Source organism: Oenanthe melanoleuca, unplaced genomic scaffold, assembly GCF_029582105.1.
Source record: "Oenanthe melanoleuca isolate GR-GAL-2019-014 unplaced genomic scaffold, OMel1.0 S117, whole genome shotgun sequence".
Lineage (NCBI taxonomy): Eukaryota > Metazoa > Chordata > Aves > Passeriformes > Muscicapidae > Oenanthe > Oenanthe melanoleuca.
The window spans coordinates 1-17,906 of NW_026612766.1; the positions used below are offsets into that span (position 1 = coordinate 1).

At 40.3% G+C, this 17,906-nt stretch overlaps 1 protein-coding gene across 1 annotated transcript in view; it reads left to right on the top strand.

The window, feature by feature from the left end:
- Nucleotides 1–9,221: 9,221 nt before the first annotated feature.
- The window catches only part of RAB2A (RAB2A, member RAS oncogene family), a gene marked incomplete at its 3' end in the record, with an annotated part of 40,771 nt that continues 32,086 nt past the window's right edge, over nt 9,222–17,906 (top strand). The window contains exon 1 of the mRNA XM_056515906.1: nt 9,222–9,574. Coding sequence (XP_056371881.1) covers nt 9,529–9,574 — 46 coding nt within the window. The remainder of the gene's footprint in view (nt 9,575–17,906) is intronic.

Below are 17,906 nucleotides of genomic sequence, written 5' to 3' on the forward strand. Positions count from 1 at the left end.
TTCTTTCTTACTGGTCAGTTTGTCACTTCAAGTCTTTTTCTGTGAAACTCAGTAGATCACACATATTATTAAGCATCAGTTAAGACATGTGATTGTTCTTTTTCACAGAAAAGGCAGAGCCCAACTTAGACAAAAATTTACTCACCTCAGAACATATGGTCAAATATCTGCTTACTGAAAGTCTGGTATTTAAACCTATTTGATCTTTATCTGAGATGTAAGATAAAATGTTTGCCTGTTTTAAGAGACACTCACAAACTTAGTGCTTATAAAGCTGACCTACTGAACCATTCCAAAAAATAAGACAAATCCTTCTTCCAAACTGACTTACATAAAATAAATATTTCCCACTGTTATTACGGCAAAATTTTAAACTAAGAAAGTACATGCATATAAAATCTTCATTATTTTTTTCATAATTTAAATGCAAATTACAGACAGAAAAATCAATTTATTAAGAAGAAACCTGAAAGAAGGAGCCACAGAATGAATGGAATATTCAGTAAACCATCTAGTTAATGTTCAAATAGATCTCAATTACATTTTTTCCCAATAAGAGTGGAACAAGAAGCAGGCTTAATTCAGACAAATTAGGGAATAATTTACTAGGAAATGGTAATAGGACTGTGAAGCTTTGTATTGCCTCTTTGTTTTGGAAACTGACCCATTTGTATAATTGATCTGTAGTTATCTTTCCTTTTTCTTCTCTTCTTCTTTCCAATCTCTAGTGTAATCAACATATTTTTTCCAAAACAGTTGTTTTTATTTTATACATGACATTATACTACTTAAATGAACATTGCATCACTTGCTCCATTTACATTTACCATAAATATTATAATTGTCCTAAGTCTTTCTATGCATTTTCTCTGCTTCACCTGGCATTATACTAGAGGAACTATACACTGCCATTGCTCTCATTTGAGGCAACAGCTTTAATACCTTGATTTGAGGCAACAGCATACAATTTCCACTTAGTCTAAGTCACATAAATTAGATTAGTGCTGCCATACCTTTCTGGGGAGGTTGGCTGTTTCATCTCTTTCTGTGCCAAGACAAGTTGCATTCCTAAGAGATGGGAGAATTTTATTGCATCCCTTCAGCATGGTAAGTCTGATGCAACATGGCAGCACCCCATTTACTGAGTAGAGAAAGACCAAATAATTCTGTGTTACACAGAGCACATACATGAGAGAGGATGGCTATGGCCTGACTGCTACTGCCAAAAGAATTTATAAAGTATGGTCATGGTTACTGTTATTGTCAGGGACAGCTCTGCTTTTCCCCTTCATGCAGCAGGGTTCATGTGCATGGCAAGAACAATTATGGACAATTTCCACATAACTGCTGCTCATGGAAAAATTAATTTAGGCTCTTGCCTGTATGCCTCTATCATCTCTGTCAAAGAAAACCACTACAAGGAGTACTAGGAGTAGGAGTACTAGGAGTAGGCTCCCAATCCCTACAGGACATAAGGTAGCAAGCTGAGTCCATTGTTTTATGGCCTTAGCCAGTTGTTAAATGGCTGATTTTCTAAAAGGAGGAAGCTTGGAGGTTATTTCTGAAACACTACATTACTTCTAATAATCTGTAGACTGCTCTGGGCTCACACCTCCTAAAGTACTATATACTGTGCATTTTTTTCCTACAGCACCAAGAAGTTCTGTAAAAGACTGGTCATCTTACTTTTTGAAAACATTGGAAGAAAATACCATGACTGAAACTGTTACCCAGGAAGCCACTTTGTTAATTTTCATTAAATTCTTTATTACAGAACAGAAATTAAAGTAACTCTGAAGAAAATTAAGAAAATAGCAAAGAGAGACATAGTAGGGGAAAAAAGGCAAATACAGATAGGCCTTGGAAAACTGTCAACATACCACAGGACAAGTTTTATGGTGATGAGGGCTTGGCGCTGCCAAAAACTGCAACCATTTTCTATGCTAAGCAATTATGATGGCATGTGATAACTAAACAAGCCTCACTGTTAAAAAAAAAAAAGATGGAATTACAGTGGTTATTGATATAATCTCAGTTTTAGTTTTAGCAGACAAGAGCTTCCTTAAGCAAAGACATGCTTCTTTCCATTGTGAACTGTAAACAGAGAATTGAAAAGTCCCCCTTTTAACATGGTAAAGTATAGAATCACAGAAGAGACTGTCTGCCAAAGATAAATCTGATGAAAATCAACTGGGCCTTGAAGCCAGGGAAATTGCTTTTCTGATGCAGCTTTTGCTGTGAAACATAAGATAGAATACTTGAAATTCAAAATTTCGTACTCCTTTATAACACATGACCATAGCAACAAGTAGTCAATAAACATGTAGAAATGAATACCTACACCTATTTGACATCTAAAACTAAAGGAAGCTGATGGCTGGGGGATGGTGGGGTATGCTCCATTGCAATTCAATCTCTTGGGGTTTTTTCCATTCCAGGAGGTACTGTTTACCTCTCTCAAACAGTGTATGAATGGATAAGGCATCTGAAATAAGAGAAAGCAACTAATACTTGCCCACCTTCTGATCTGTGGCATTAAAGACTCCCTAGCCTACAATGGAAGGCTGCAATGGTATAGCTCATGTGGGCAAAAACAGCTTTGGTTTGACCTTCACAGCCTGAAGTGAGGGACATTGTGCTGAAATAACCCTAGGATGGCTGGAGTTTTAAAAAGCACTCAATCAAATGAAGGAAAATACATGTAGAAGCACATGCTGCCCTCTACATCAGCAATGGCTGAATATCAAAGGAGCTTACACATGTATTTTTAAAGTAAAACATCTTTTGATTAAAAATATTAAGTGGAATGCATAATGAAGAAGTACTTAAAAGAGAAATAAACCTCTAGTTCTATGCTATTTTGTTTTGTTAAATTTTAAGTAATTTCAATAGAAACTTAAAGACTTTAACATAATTTTAGATATGGTTTAGATACAAACAGTTTTGTTTGAATTACCAGAAATTGCTATTACACCTTTTTGACAAAAATATAGGGTAACATCTTGCTAACATCTTGGTGGATAAAGATCATTTCTGTGACATTGTCCCTAAGATATCCTCAACTCAGGTCCTCTAGCAATACTGCTGACTTCCAGAGTCTTACACAGTTCCATATTTTCTACAGCCATCAAAAAACATCAATAGGAGTGTATGAAAAAGAAAAAAAGTTATTACTACTAGAAGAGAAAAAGAAATTTAAAATATTATTTTTAACCATTAAATACATTTGACTAGAAAAAAATGTGTCCAAGCTTGTCTGCTCCTATTCCTTTTCCAGCAAACCAGTTCCCTTAAAGCTGTCTCACTTCCTGCTCTGAGTAGACAGGAAGGATTCACAATTATTTTCACTTCTGTGAGCCTGTGTGATAACTTTAGCTTCCACTTTCTCTTTCTGAAAGCATTGCCAAAACAACTCTTAACAGACTTCTAAAAAAAATTAAGAAAAAACTATCTCTAAAGTAAAAAAAAATACTGAAAATTTACCTTGATGTCAGTTTAAGTAGGCTTCTGCATGGATCTCTGACATTGTTTAGCACTATCACTCCATGCTTTTGTGGATCTTGTTACACAAGCACTTCCTGAGAATAATTTTTTTAAAAATCAACATTTCTTTCTGCTTGTTTTACAGGCATTTCAAGGTTATTTCATGGATCCTATTGTGTTCCTTGTTTTTATAAGAAAATTGTATTAAAATTTATCACATGCTGTCTTAACAAACTGTTTATTGTTACATCAAGGCAGTGAAAAACAAGGTTATTTGCAAGGAAAAACAGGGTGAAATGATAACAGTGGCAAAAGCCATTAGTAAATAAACAGGGATAAAGCAGAAGTCATGCAAATATTTTCAGGGGAGTAAGAACCTAAAATATGAACACAGCTGGAAACTCTAGAACTATACTTTACTTTTTGTTGCACTGCCATAAAAATGTAGTCTCAGGACTATATTTTGAAAACAAAAAATGCTATTAGAACTGACTTTTTCACTTCCAAAAATGACTTATCAATGTAATTGAACTGCAATAAAATATTCTAAAATTACAGTGACTGGAGAAATGTGGCGTTTTACTTTTAATGTTTAGTCAAGAGCATCTAACTTAAGCTGTTATTTAAATACTACACTATTGTAAAGAAATGCTTCAAAAAAGAAACTAATTCCCAAATCTCTTTTTTCACCAGATCAAAAGTAATGATGTAAACTGTGCACACATAGGCAGCTGTTAGCAGAAATCTCAGCCAAAGCTGCCTGATCTAGGACCTGCAAAGCCCAAGCCACACATCACTCATAGACATGGATTTCCACCTGCTTGACTCAGAAGCTGTCTCCAGTTCACCTTTATAGACTTAACATGTATTTAGAAATGCTCTTTACAAAGGCAGATCTTCACTGAGATTTAGATATATGTGACCTTCTTCTTGCAGGATCTGCTTTCTTATTTATTTCCATGTGAAGTGGGGTCCCATTCTCAACATTTATAATAAATAAAAAATGCTGTATATTGCCTAGTTTCTTAAGTATAATACAAATCTGGTGTTAAAATTCACAAGTAATAAAAATTATAGCCTACATTTAATGTTCAGAAGAAGCATGTGCAGACAAATTGAATGACAGGCACCAGAAAATAACATTTCCTACTCAGCATCTGTATAGAAAATTCGACCTTACAACTGAATGATTTAAAAATTTTAAGCTAGACTGAAGTGTGGGTAGAGATTTACTTAGAGATAACAGCTAAATTATACTACTGGACAAAATAAAATCAAAGTGCTTGTATTTGAAATGTTATGCTAGAGTTCTGCTTTTGTGTTTTTGAAAAAAATCCAGTCTAATGCTTTGCTCTGGAGAGTATGTCAAGCTTTGGATGACTCCAAGCCTCTTTCCTAAATAGTAATTTTAGTGGTAAGGATCCTGCAAAGCCTAAGGCTTTTCTCTAAACCCCAAGTGAGTTTGCTAAATGGAAAATTCAGGAAAAAACTGAGTGACACAGAAAAAACAGCAAGTCATACTTTTCCAAAGTCTATCCAGAAACTTTCCCAAATTTGCCAAAATATAATCCTGACACAGTCATCATAGTGAAATATTTGATTGTGTGATGTACAGTCATTAACAGATGAGTAGTCACAACGTTAACAAAAATAAAAAATAAATAAATAAAAAAAGATAAATAAAAGCAATCCTTTGAAATTCTTCAATATTGAATTACCAATGCTTCTTTTATGTCAATTTTTTTTTTTAAATAAGTAAGTCTGACTACATGGTAGCCTTCTGTCAAAGTATTAATGCTTAACAAAAGATATTAATTTCCCTGGAAAACATAAATTTAGCAGGTGAGAAGTAAAAAACAAAAAGGATTACAGTAGCTATTTGCATGCCTCCTATTAGTACTTAGCATGATATATGGTACACATAATTTGGAGGAAAATCAATTTTGCATTAATGTCTAGCTGGAGGCATCTCAGATTTGTAGAACAGCTGATAACATTCAATAAGTTAGGAACAGTCTCTTCTCCAGCAGCACGTTACCTTGTACTTACCATGGAATAGCATAAGCAGCAAATTATTGTATATTATCCTAACAAGCCTCTACCAAACACTGATTGAATTACTATCCCAAATACTGATTCAAAAACTATCTCTAACACTTGTTCAATAACTATCCCTAACCATCACAGATGACTGAAATACTCCACAGAGCAGCCTGGCTGCCTGGCCAACCAGCAGAGTCCTGGTTATCTGTCCAGGGTGCAGCTGCTGGCCAAAGCTGAGCAGCCACTGCAGTCAGTGGGGCACTGCCCTGCCACGTGAGTCACCTGCAAGCTGGTTACCTGCCTGGCTCACCAGGCTGCCAAAGCACAAACAGGTAGGGCTGCCTTCCCCCAGCTGTCAGACAGCCCAGCTGTGATGTCAAAGGCACCTTCCATTTCACTGGGATTCTGCACTGTCGGTATTTCTCCCCATCAGCAAATCTCACTGCTACAAAACGGAATTCCCTTTACTCATCACATCTCATTCAGTCACACCAGGCCAACTTGGCTTGTCTGGAAGTCTTGAAGATTGCATAATTTGGGAATTAAGAGATCAAATCCCATGAGGGATGTAAACAGAATCATAGAATCATGCACTCATACGATCATAAAATACTTTGGGTTGGAAAGGAGTTTTAAAAGTCATTGAGTCCAAATTCCCTGCAACAAGCAGGGACATCTCCCTGTCCATCTTGAATGTTTCCAAGGATGAGACACCTACCACTTCTCTGTGCAACCTTTTTCGGTGCTTCACCAACCTCACGCTAAAAAGAATTCTTCCACATACCTAGTCTCAATTTCCCTTCTCTTGGTTTTAAACCATTACCCCTTATCCTATAGCTGCAGTCCCTATTAAAAACTCTGTCACCATCAAACACACTTCAGATTTATCACCCTGAGATATTGAGGACAGATTGTCAAGACTTGACATACCCTTCATGGCTCAATCATGTAGGAATCCCTAACAGTACTAATGGAGACTTGGAGCATGTCATGAACAGCAATAGGTCTCTGGAGGAAAGCTGAAGGACAAGAAAGCCCACACAGCTCTCCTTCATCCTGCCAGTCACAGGAGAAGTAGCTAAAGAAAAGAGCTCATCCTGAGAGTTGATATCTGTCTGCATGACTGATCTCATAGAGTGGGTTTTAGCCTTCACAACCACAGGACCCTTTGGGAGCAGTGAGGATGGCTGGACAGAGGTGAGATCCAACAGATGAGGTTATTTAATTTGTTGGTGTGGCTGTGGGACCCAGGATGATTTTGCCTGAAAGCTAATATCAAAAAAGGAAAGCTTAGCCACTTCTCCTATTCAGTAGATGACTCTGACAGTGCCAGAACAAGGGAGGGTCCACACGCAGATTAAGAGGAGCAGAGCTGCCCCATCCCTAGCACAGCTACCTTTACTTATACTGGATGAGATCTTATCTGCTTATGGCCTGATCTCCTACAGCTTTGTCTCCAGTGGTTGAGGTCACACAAACCCATGCCAACAGCATGAATGCCAGCTGAAGGGCTTAGCTGCTGAAGGAGCACTTGAGAAGACTTGTTTTAGTGTGAATTCTTGATTGGGTTTGACAGCTGACCCCAACTGCAGCCTCTCCTTCAGCTGAGGTACCCTGCTCCATCTAGATGCCAGATTGCATGATCATTATTGGGGCAGGAAAGAGAGACACACAGGGATATGTGAAAATAGAAGCCTAACTTTCATAGGAAGCAAGGCAAAAACCTGCTTCTCTCAGAAAACTCGTTCTGGCTAGGAATTGTTTATTAACAAAAATGTATATCGATACTACTTGCAAATAAAATAATAGAGAAATTGCTCTTTTCAGTGTGGAAAGGGTTTTTAAACTAGGAGAAAATTTCACGTGCCACTTTTCAATGTTCTGTCCTCTCCATGCAAGACATTCAATATTGTAATGAACAGCCTGGGTAACAAAATGACAGACATAGTACGAAAAGAGAAAAAAATCAAATATTTTTCCTAAACTGAGGGGCCATGATCAAAATTGTTGAAATTTAGCAAGGGGAAAAACAGTGCTAATAAGGAGACACCAAATGATACATTTGAGTTGTCACTGTCTAGAATAGGAATCTAGTATCAGAAATTAAATTCAGATGTTGTTGATTAAAAAAAAACATGTTCAGAGAGGGACAAGACTGGAGATACTCATTTGCCAAATTTGAGGTGATGAAGGTGGTTAGAGACACATGAGAACTGCTGTTTTGGGCTCTACACTTAATAAATAGTGTTGAGAAATTAATAGAAGTAGGGAGGAGAAAAAAAAAACAAAAAATAGGAGGCAAACATCTGACAAGCAGTAATTGAAAATGTGAATTTTTCATGGGGAAAAAGTAGATATGCTTATAATATATAAAGGAGCTCCTTTCACTTTACAATGCTGTTGGGAGGGGTTTTTTGCACGTCCATAGCAGAGAGGAATTTATTTAAAAAAAAAAAAGCTTAATTTTGGGTTTCAAGCCATGAAATATGGCAACAGGATCTGGCACAATCAGCTTTACTTAAGATTTTTACAAGTAAGCTGGATGCACGCCTGTTAAAAGCCTTGCAGGTCAATGCTGTCCAAGCTGTTGACCACAAATAAAAACCTCTAGAAAGTTGAAAGACAGGCACCTTTTACTCCCATTCTACCAGACAGCCAGAACAGGAGTAAAAAGGGAGTTTATATGAAGAATGTGCCAATGGCTCTTGAACAGTCCCCCCATCCCACAGTCAACAAACAAGCATCATCTGACTGGAGTGTCCTGCCACATTACCCTTGGCAGGCACCTGATGTGGCCTCAGTGTGGATGTGACAGGTGAGCCAGGCTGCCTTTGACTGCTCCACGTCCAAAGGTCAGGGTACACCAGCCTCATTAAGCAGCTTCGACTGTGGATGATGGTGAACCTCTTCCAGCTCACCACTCCCATGCGAACTCCAAGTAAAAGTCCTAAACACTAGCTGTGATTTTAGGTTGTTCCCCTGGCTCACTGCTTTCAGTTCAGTGAGGAAAGACAGAAGCAGAAAGAGAAAAAACCCCTTCAGGCCAGAACTCATGTGATGAAGATAAACTTGTACCAACAGCTCATTGCTGGCTATTCTCAGAGGGTTTATGCTTTCGGCCCCTCTATTTAGGAAGGACATCGGGGTGCCGGAGCTGGTCCAAGGAAGGGCACGAGTCTGGAGTATTAACCCCGTGAGGAGCAGCTGAGGGAGCCGGGGTTTAGCCCGGACGAAGAGAGGCTCAGGGGAGACCTTATCACTCTTTACAACTCCCTGAAAGGAGGTTGTAACCAGGCGAGGCTGGGCTGTCGTATGACAGGACATAATCTCAAGATGTGGGAGGAGAGATTTAGGTTGGAGATCAGGAAGAACTTCTTCGCAGAAAGGGGGCTGAGACATTGGGATGGGCTGCCAAGGGAGGTGGCGGAGTCACCGTCCCTGGTAAGGAAAGACTGGACGTAGCACTCAGTGCTCCGGAGTAGCTGACATGGTGGTGTCCAGTCACAGCTGGGACTCGATGATCCCGGACATCTCCCCCATCTGATCGACCCTGGATTCAGGGAAAGCAGCGCCCGAGCCCCCCAGCAGCCGCCGCCGCCCTCAGCGCGGCGGAGCGAGGGCCGCGGCTCCGCCCGCGCGCCTCAGCATTTCCGGGTCGGAGGCGGGGCGGCGTGAGGGGGCGGGCGCTGACGTCGCCGGAGGGTCCGGGGGCCGCTCGGCGCCTGTTTATTGTTCTCACCGCCGCTGCCGCGTTCTGCCTTTCCCGGCGCCTGCGGGGCCGCGGCAGGAGGGAGGGAGGGCGGACAGCAAGGCCGAGCGAGCAGAGCCCCTCCGCCAGCGGCGGCGCGGGGGCGGAGGTAGGAGGGAGCGAGCGGGCGGAGGCGCCGCCCGGGGGCCGTTAACCCGTTTCCGCCTCTCCGCAGCGCGAGCCCGGGCGGCGAGCGCGCGCGTCACGCCGGAGCGAGAGCGGGACAGCCCGGGAGCGGCAGCCCGGGAGCGGCCATGGCCTACGCGTACCTCTTCAAGTACATCATCATCGGAGACACAGGTGGGTGAGCCCGGCGCGGGCCGGAGCGGGCCGGGGGGGAAGGCCCGGCTCCCCGCGCCCATTTCCGCAGTGTTGGCAGTGCCGCCGACGTGGTGGCTCCGCGCGAGGAAGAGGCGGTGTCTCCCCGCCGCCTCTGCGCCGGGCCCCGCCCGCGGCCTCGGCCTTGTCTCCCGGCGGCCTTGGGCCCTGGCTGCCGCCTCCGGGCCTGGCTGGCGGGCCTGGGGCAGCAGGGCTGTCTCACGGCCCTGGCGGCGGTGGTAGAGCGGGGCAGCCGAGAGGGAGACGGCGCTGTCACAGCGAAACTTATACATGGGGAGTGCCCGTGGTTTGCAGCCTTGTGGCAGCGAGGCCACACTCCACCCCGCAGTTTTGCGATGAGTTTCTGTCTCATTGCTGTGAGTTTCCTTCAGCTCAGGCTGCAAGGATGCCCTTTCCAGTCTCAGTTGGAGCTGCTGTAGCAAACTGTGTGAAGACACGCTGTCAGAGAAAAATTAAAAGCCCTGGCTCTTCCAGTCTAATTTAAAGGGACGTCTTTTTTTAATGTGTATATATATGCACGCACCACTGCTTTTCCAGATGTTTCTTGTCACTTTTTAAAACCGTATTGAATTATAGAATGTCAAGGAGTTGGAATGGGGCTTAAAGATGATCTAGTCACAACCTCCCCTGCTTTGGGCAGGGACACATCCCACTAGACCACATTGCTCAAGGCCCCATCCAACCTAGCCTTGAACATTTCTTGAAAACTTACTCCATTCCATTTGTGACTGTCTGCTGTGTGATGAATAGCGATGCTTACAAATGCTGCTGGCATAGCCGGGAATGGGAATTGCTTGAAACCCCTTTGCCAATATATTTTATGCTTCCTTTGCCTATTGGGGATGGGAGTAGCATACTTTGATCAAACTCTTGTCAGGACAAGGGAGCTAACTTAGTTAACCACTGTGCCTATGTATTGTGCATTTTCCATGTTGTTTTCCTCATGCCTGTCTAAACGCCTTTAATAAGTTTGATGACACACCTGTTATTTTAGATACTATTCTGAGGGTACCTTCATAATTGTACTTTGTGCCTATGGACCAAATTATCTGTTGGTGGATTATAATTATACATTACAGCTGCATTACACATGATGTTGTTAAATACACTGGATGCAACTGCTGTGTGACTTTTATCTGCTTTTTAAACATACTTTTAAACTCTGAAAGTTCTTTCAGGCTTCTGCAGTAGCAGCTGTAGTACAAGTGAATCTTTAGAAATATATCACAGCTATAATGTTGGAAGCATTAGGCTGTAGATCATAGTTGAAAATTCTGATTTTTATTGAGTGTTTACTTGAGTGACTGCTCATCAAGCCAGGACAATAATTACCTGTGCAAATTCAAGAGAAGTAAGAAGAGGTTTGTCAAGTCAGGGTGATGTAAGATGGTAGTGCACAGTTCAGAATGACAGTGTGTTAGAACAGGTGGCCAGTTCTGGTGCATCTCTAAAAACTGTAGTCATTGAAGTGGTGAAGTGCTGAAGACAGCAGCTTACAGTTGCTTTGGTACATTGGTTGTATACTGATTAAATTTTTACAAAGAAATATCCTCCATGTAATGGTCTATGCTGCACTCTTGCATTTGAGTTGCTTGAAATGTGAAATACAGAATGGATGTGTGTTATTTCTGAAGTTGTTGGAGCTGCTTAAGAGCCAAATATTGAAAGAATAAGAGAAAGGAAACACAAAGAGGAAAACAGCTCAAAAATTTGCTGTTGGCTTTTTGGTTAGTTTTTTTTTGATTCTTGTGGCTTGTGTTCTTGAGTTGCTACAGGAAGCTAATTAAAGCTACTGCAATGAAGTAAATTGAATATGCCAATAGTGGTAAGTTGGTTTTGCTTTTATTTAGATCTCTTGTGAGTCTTTTAAGTATTCTAATAGAGCTAGTACTGAAGAGCCAATTTATGTTGTGCACAGTTGCCAAGATGATGGTGGTAGTTTAGGTATTACTGCTCTTCATCATGTGAACTTTTGAGTTCAACTGCCTTCATCTGATAGAGATTAAGAGTGGATGGTGACCATCCTCTTCAGTTCCCTTGGTGGTTTCCCACAGGGTTCCAGCCAATAAAGATATGCCACTGGCTTCACAGACCATGTAGATTTCATAACAACCATGAAATTTGTTTCTGGTATTTGATTTAGTCTTTGGAAATGCCTCAGCTGCCTGGTGACTCAGCAATTAGTTGTAAACAAACTGTAGGAGAAAAGTAAGAGACTCAGCTGAGGACAGATGTTAACATTTAGCTTCTCTTTCAGCACTAAAAAACAAAGTAGGTTGTGTGATCCATAAGCAAACTGATGAAAACTCCCCTGGAATTATACAAGACACCTGTATGTGCCTTCTCTGAATTATGATTCCACATGCTTTCATCTGCTTAAACACAGGAATTCAGGATTATCTCAGTCTCTTAAAATGACTGCCACAGAGACTGACTGTGCAAGACTGCCTTGTGTTCAACAGTTCTTGTTCCTTTGCATTCCCTGTTTCATTGGTCATTGTCATTCACTGAATTTTTTTCTGATACTACAGGCATAGTAGCTTTATGAACATGGGATTGCTTCTAACCTGGTTCTTAACTGTATTCTTTAATATATAAAAATGGTTTTCTGTATAATTGGAACTGGTTTAGGATCTAGTCAGTTTTCTGTTATGGGAGAGACTGAAATAGCACGGCTGTGTTTCAGGTACTCAAACTACATTGCCATAAATCTGCGTGGTTTTTACATTGTAGCAGTGGGGCAGTAGCTATGAGAGTTTTAAAATACAAGTACTGTGGAATACTGACTACTGTGAGAGTTTACCAGGAAAAGGCCTTTGATCTGGCTATTTCTAAAGCATTATAGGAGTTTGCAAATGCATTTAGAAGCATGTGTGGTGCATGCTGCCTAGGGCTGTACCTCTGAGACCTCTTTGCCTTTATGGTTGATGTCTCTGATTTTGGTTGCTGGTAGGAGTTGGTGTCTTCATCCACTCTTCCCTATACATCTGTCTTTGGCCATGAGTTGAAGTTGAGATGGACTTTGATCTGAGCTAGGCTGAATATAGGAGAATTGTCTGTGCAGTTGGTGACTGAAAGTCATTTTTTTTTCCTTTTAGCTCTTTTTCTGTATGATGGTAAAATCTTCTTTACTTAAATGTTTGTTACTGGCAATGTACCATGTGGGAATAAACTGGGAATGATACAAGATTTCAGTGAAGATGAGAGCTGGAATATTTTTATCATTTATTAATTAACCAGAATTTTCTTATACTAGAGTATGTCTCCTAGATTCCACCAGAGAATGCTCCTGAACTTTAGAATACTTCAAGTACCAGTTTTGCAATGGTAGGATTTCTTGCCACCAGCATAACTTGTCAGTTGTAGCCTATCTCAATGTCTTTTTAGGATCAGTGTTGCTGCATTTTCCATGAGCAGGTCCTCCTGCTTTTCTTAAGTGTTACTACAGCAACTCTCTGAGATTTTTGCATAATGGACTTTCACTTGCTTTTCAATTTTACCACATAGTTGCTGCAGCTAGACCAAGAGTATATCTAAGTTATTCTTATTAGGAGATGATGATGAAAGAAAATATAGTTGCTTGGCGATCCAATTCTCACTCTCTAGAGTAAAATAAGCTGTCTAGTCAACCATTTCACTTGTCTAGGAGACTTTCAAATGTTGAAATTAAGCAATTAGATTTACTTTATTTTTCAGTCCTCTTTGTGAAATATTTCTAGTGTCTTTGCACTTTGCTCTGGAACAGCAGCTGTTGTTAGCTAGTAAGGTTTATGACCAGAGTCTTTTGCCCTTATTTTCTCTAAGTATGTAATAGTATTTCTTGGCTAAACTGGTTTTCTGGCTAACCTTGCTGGAGCTGATGTTAATACCCTGTGATAGCTTGAGAATTTGTTTGTGCCGAAAACCAGAGTACTGGTCTGTACTACTTATATCTTGCTTTGAGACACTTTCAGTGGTGCTTTAATCCCAAAAGAGCAGATATTAGGTGTTGTATAAGAACATCCTCTTAGCCTCTTAGAAGTTGTTAACTAGAATTAACAATTTATATGTCCATACAAATGGTTTCATGAGACTGCCAGTGTGCACACTTGTACTAATTCTAACACTTAGTTTAAAAGAAACCCCAAACACCTTGCCAATCAAAAGAAATCTAACCCAACCCTACCCCCAGTTTCATCTAAAACCATGTTATTGTGAGCGGCTGGCAGTTTCTAAGTTGTTTGTGACCATGCAGGACATGAAGTTTTTTTTACAGACTCAAATGTAGCTTTATTTTATTTGGAAATAATTATTACATAATTAAAACTACAGCAATGGAGCAGTGCCATACAAACTGAAATAAAAAAAAAAGCTGAACAGCTTCTTTAACTTTATAGGCCTGTGCTAATTGTTATGCATAAAGAAAAATTTTACATCATTGGCTTCCAATATGCTGTTGAAAATGTTGAAGTGTCGAAGCTGAATCAGCTTTAAAAGAGCCATTTTTATTACTTATCCTGAAATTATGTAGGCATCATGAGGGATTTTGGAGGTTGTTTTCTTCTGTTCTTGTCCATGCTTATGTTTGTATGTGAACTCCTTTTGCTCTGTACGTGACAGTTTGGAATTTTTTAGTTCGTCCTTCCTATAAATTTTTATAAAGCTTTCCCATTTGATGGTAGAGTTCTGACTAAGACATAACTCACTGAGAAGACGTTAAGAAAAATCTTTGCTTTAGGTTCATGTTTTGTTATGGCTAGGCCTGTGAAAAGGTAATACTGCACTTTCCAGGGTTGCATAAAGCTGATGTGTTTGGAAAGGGAGGAGAGAGGGAATGAACTGCAGTGATAAGAAGAGGGCTTATGAAACATCTAGCATCTCTGCAGACTACTGGAAAGAACTAAAAGTATCTCATATAAACCAGGTTAGAGGTATGTATCTTGTGACATTTGTAATGTGTAATTGCCTAGTTAAAATCAAAGTTAGTTTTAAAATCTGGGTTCTTTTATGTATTATCCAGATAATGATCTATTTTATATATAATATATATATAATATGTATGTGTATATATATATAATATGTGTGTGTATATATATATATACACATATACATATTATATATATAGTCTTGTCCTATCTTTAAGATTTATTTTTATTTGCTTTTCTAAAGGAAGGTAAGAAAGCAGGAAGCTTGTTTCAACTTGGTTGGTATTGTGGCACTGGTTTCTTGGACATCCAAGCTAACATAGTTGATTACATGTGAAAGGAGTTCTTGCTCCCCATACCTTGTGGTGACTTTGATAGTCTGCCATGATCTGGATCCACTCACTAATGCAGTAGAAAAGTACCTTCTTTTTACATTAACTTTTTACTTAGTGGCTGAATCGGGTGATTTGGCCTTGTGGCTGTGCTTTCCAGTCTGGAGTACTTTCAAGGAAGGAAACTGGATCTAGGAAGATTAGTGAGAGCAAGATACCAAAGGGAAGTAGGTCTTCATCTCTGTGTGTGGTGGACTGATTGATCACCATCAAGTACAAGAAGAATAGTTCTGTGAGACTGTTGAATTAATCCAGGGTTTATCTGCTGCCAAAACAAGTAGACCTTGTTACCACTTCTTGTCTCAATTATGAGCTCTGCTGCTTCTTAGCTGTCAGCATCATTGCTTGTGTGATCCTTCAGAGAGTCAGCTCTGTTCACAAGGATAATTTGAAAAACAAAACTAAACAAATAGTAGGTATTCTCAAAAGAGTGTAAGAGTCCTTTTGGGTAAGAAGTGGAGCTGTGTGGGAAGGAGTGAGTCTACTCACCAGAGGCAGCAGGCAGATTAACATAGAAGACTTTTCTTTAGCATTCTGTTTTTATCCTGTTTGGGAGGACTACTACTGTAGTTCTTTTCCCCTGTCACCTTTCTTGGGCTATACTGGTGCTTAGGTGAGCAAGTAAGGAAATTTTTAACCTCCCCCTTTTTTTGTTTAGTTCTGAACCAGGTCAGCTTTTCAAGACAAACATCAGTGGAAGGAGCACTGATTAGTTTTGTCTAGAGGTAAGAAAAGCCTGGAAGCTTTCCTCATTCAGTAGTACACAACTGACTTTGAAGCCAGAAACTGAACTTTCCTTTCCCTATTCAGGGGAGTCAGGAAGCAAGTCAGCTCTCTTAGCCGAAGACTGGCTCTGCTGTATCATCACCTATGCTGTGGTAAAAGAACTGCTTGCTTTTTTTTTTTTTTTTTTTTTTTTTTTTTTTTTTTTTAAGTGCTATGATTGCAGCCTGTTACTGGAAAGAATAACCATTTCCTTTGCTGTGTCTTCCGCAGCCCTAGTCTCATGCACGTACTGGTGTTTTGGATGAGTGTACTACTGTGCTGGATCTGTTTCTTGGTGTAGCTCTTGCATATGAGAAGGGAGAAGGGTAGCTTTACTGCTGAGCCCTGAAATAAACACAAGTATATAAAGATGTTGAAGCTGAGCCAAAGTGGACAACAGCAGAGTTCTGGCGATGCCTTTTCTAAGGAAACTGACTGCAGAGTTGCACCCAGAGTAAGAGGAAGCAATTAAGGGAGGCAGAGGAGTTTCGAGAATCAGCTCAGTCTGCTGGTTTGGAATTTAGAGCTGGAAGGTAAAATTACTGTAGCACAAGTTCTACTTCTCTTCATTGTTTGAGTACTAAGAAGCAATAAAGGGATCCTAAAACGGACACTTGCAAAGGAGCAAGCTGCCTTCCCTCTGAGCACATAATCTATTGTTTTCGTTTGTTCCTAAGCAAGAGCTTTTGTTTACTGTGGTTGTTGAAGTGTACCCAAGCTCTCTTATAAAAAATACTAGATTTTTTTTTTTCTGGGGTGGTTTATCTGAAGTTATATTAAAATAATTGTGGCAGTAAAATGGAGAATGAGTTATTTATTAACTGAATCTATCCCTTTTGTGTTCTGCAATTGACTGTCATCAAGTCATGCTCAACTGCTTTTCATAGTCTGCTTCATTTCAGGTGTAAGATTTACATTGCTAAGTGAACAAGATACCTGGTAAGCAGCCACTCTGTTCATAGAGTTAACTGGTGTAGTTACTTTAAAGCACCTGCATCCTTAGAATTAGCTGTCTGCAGCTGTTAACTGATCTTTGCAGCATCTGTTTATGTCACAAGATGGTAAACTACTCAGGCATTCATATACAGCTCTTGTGTCTGATACATGTTCCTGGCTTTGATACATGTTCCTATGATAAGGGGGTTTGCTCAATCCCTCCAAGTGATTTGGGCTACAAACTTTTCTGATACAAATATGTAATATCTTAAAATTATAAATTGAAACTTCTGTTTCAGTCAACAGCACTACAAAACTTGGGGACTTTCAGATGGCGGTTTTTTTTTGTTGGAAGGTTCTGAAGTAGCAGGAATGACATTAAAGGAAAACTGTGAACCCATCAGTCTGCAGTGTGCTCCTATAAGGCCCTGCTGTGGAGGAGTGACTAGAGATGGCGTCATCTTGTGCCAGTCTGAGCCAGTCTGAGGGTTTGCATCAAAGAGCTGTGCTTGTCATCTTCACTGTGCTGAGGGTGATGTTTGTATGCTCAATTCAACCAACTTGGTCATCAGCCTTATAAGGAGAAGAAATATCAGATTGCCACTTGAGAACTAGTTCTGGAATATGTAATAAAATGCCACTTTGTTGGTTAGATTTTGAAATACTGTTCCAACATTTGTAAGATTTGTACAGGAATATTGGATTAGTTTAAGGTTTTGGTTTATCTGTTGATACTGAAATCACTTTGCAAGGTTAATGGCAAAAGCTATTTCCGGTGTGACTTACAGGTTTTTTGTGAGATGGTGATTGTTATCTGATGGGGCAGTTTTATTTCGTTTGTGATATAAGAGTTATCTGTGTATATAAACACTGTTCACAGAATGAACTAGGTTGGAAAAGACCTTTGAGATCATCAAGTCCAGCCTATGACCTAACCAAACACCTCCTCATCAACTAAACCATGGCATTGAGTGCCGTGTCCAGCCTTTTTTTAAACACATCCAGGGATGGTGACCCCACCTCCCCAGGCAATCAATTCTATTGCCCAATGACTCAGTGAAGAACTTTTTTTCAGGCATCGAAGCTAAACTTCTCCTGATGCAGGTTAAGACTGTGTACTCTCATTCTGTCAGTGGTTATGTGGAAGAAGAGACCAGCCCCCACCTGACTACAGCCACCTTTTAGGAAGTTGTAAAGAGTGATAAAGTCACCCCTGAGTCTCCTTTTCTCCAGGCTAAACACCCCCAGCTCCCTCAGCCATTCCTCACAGGGTTTGTGTTCCAGCCCCTCACCAGC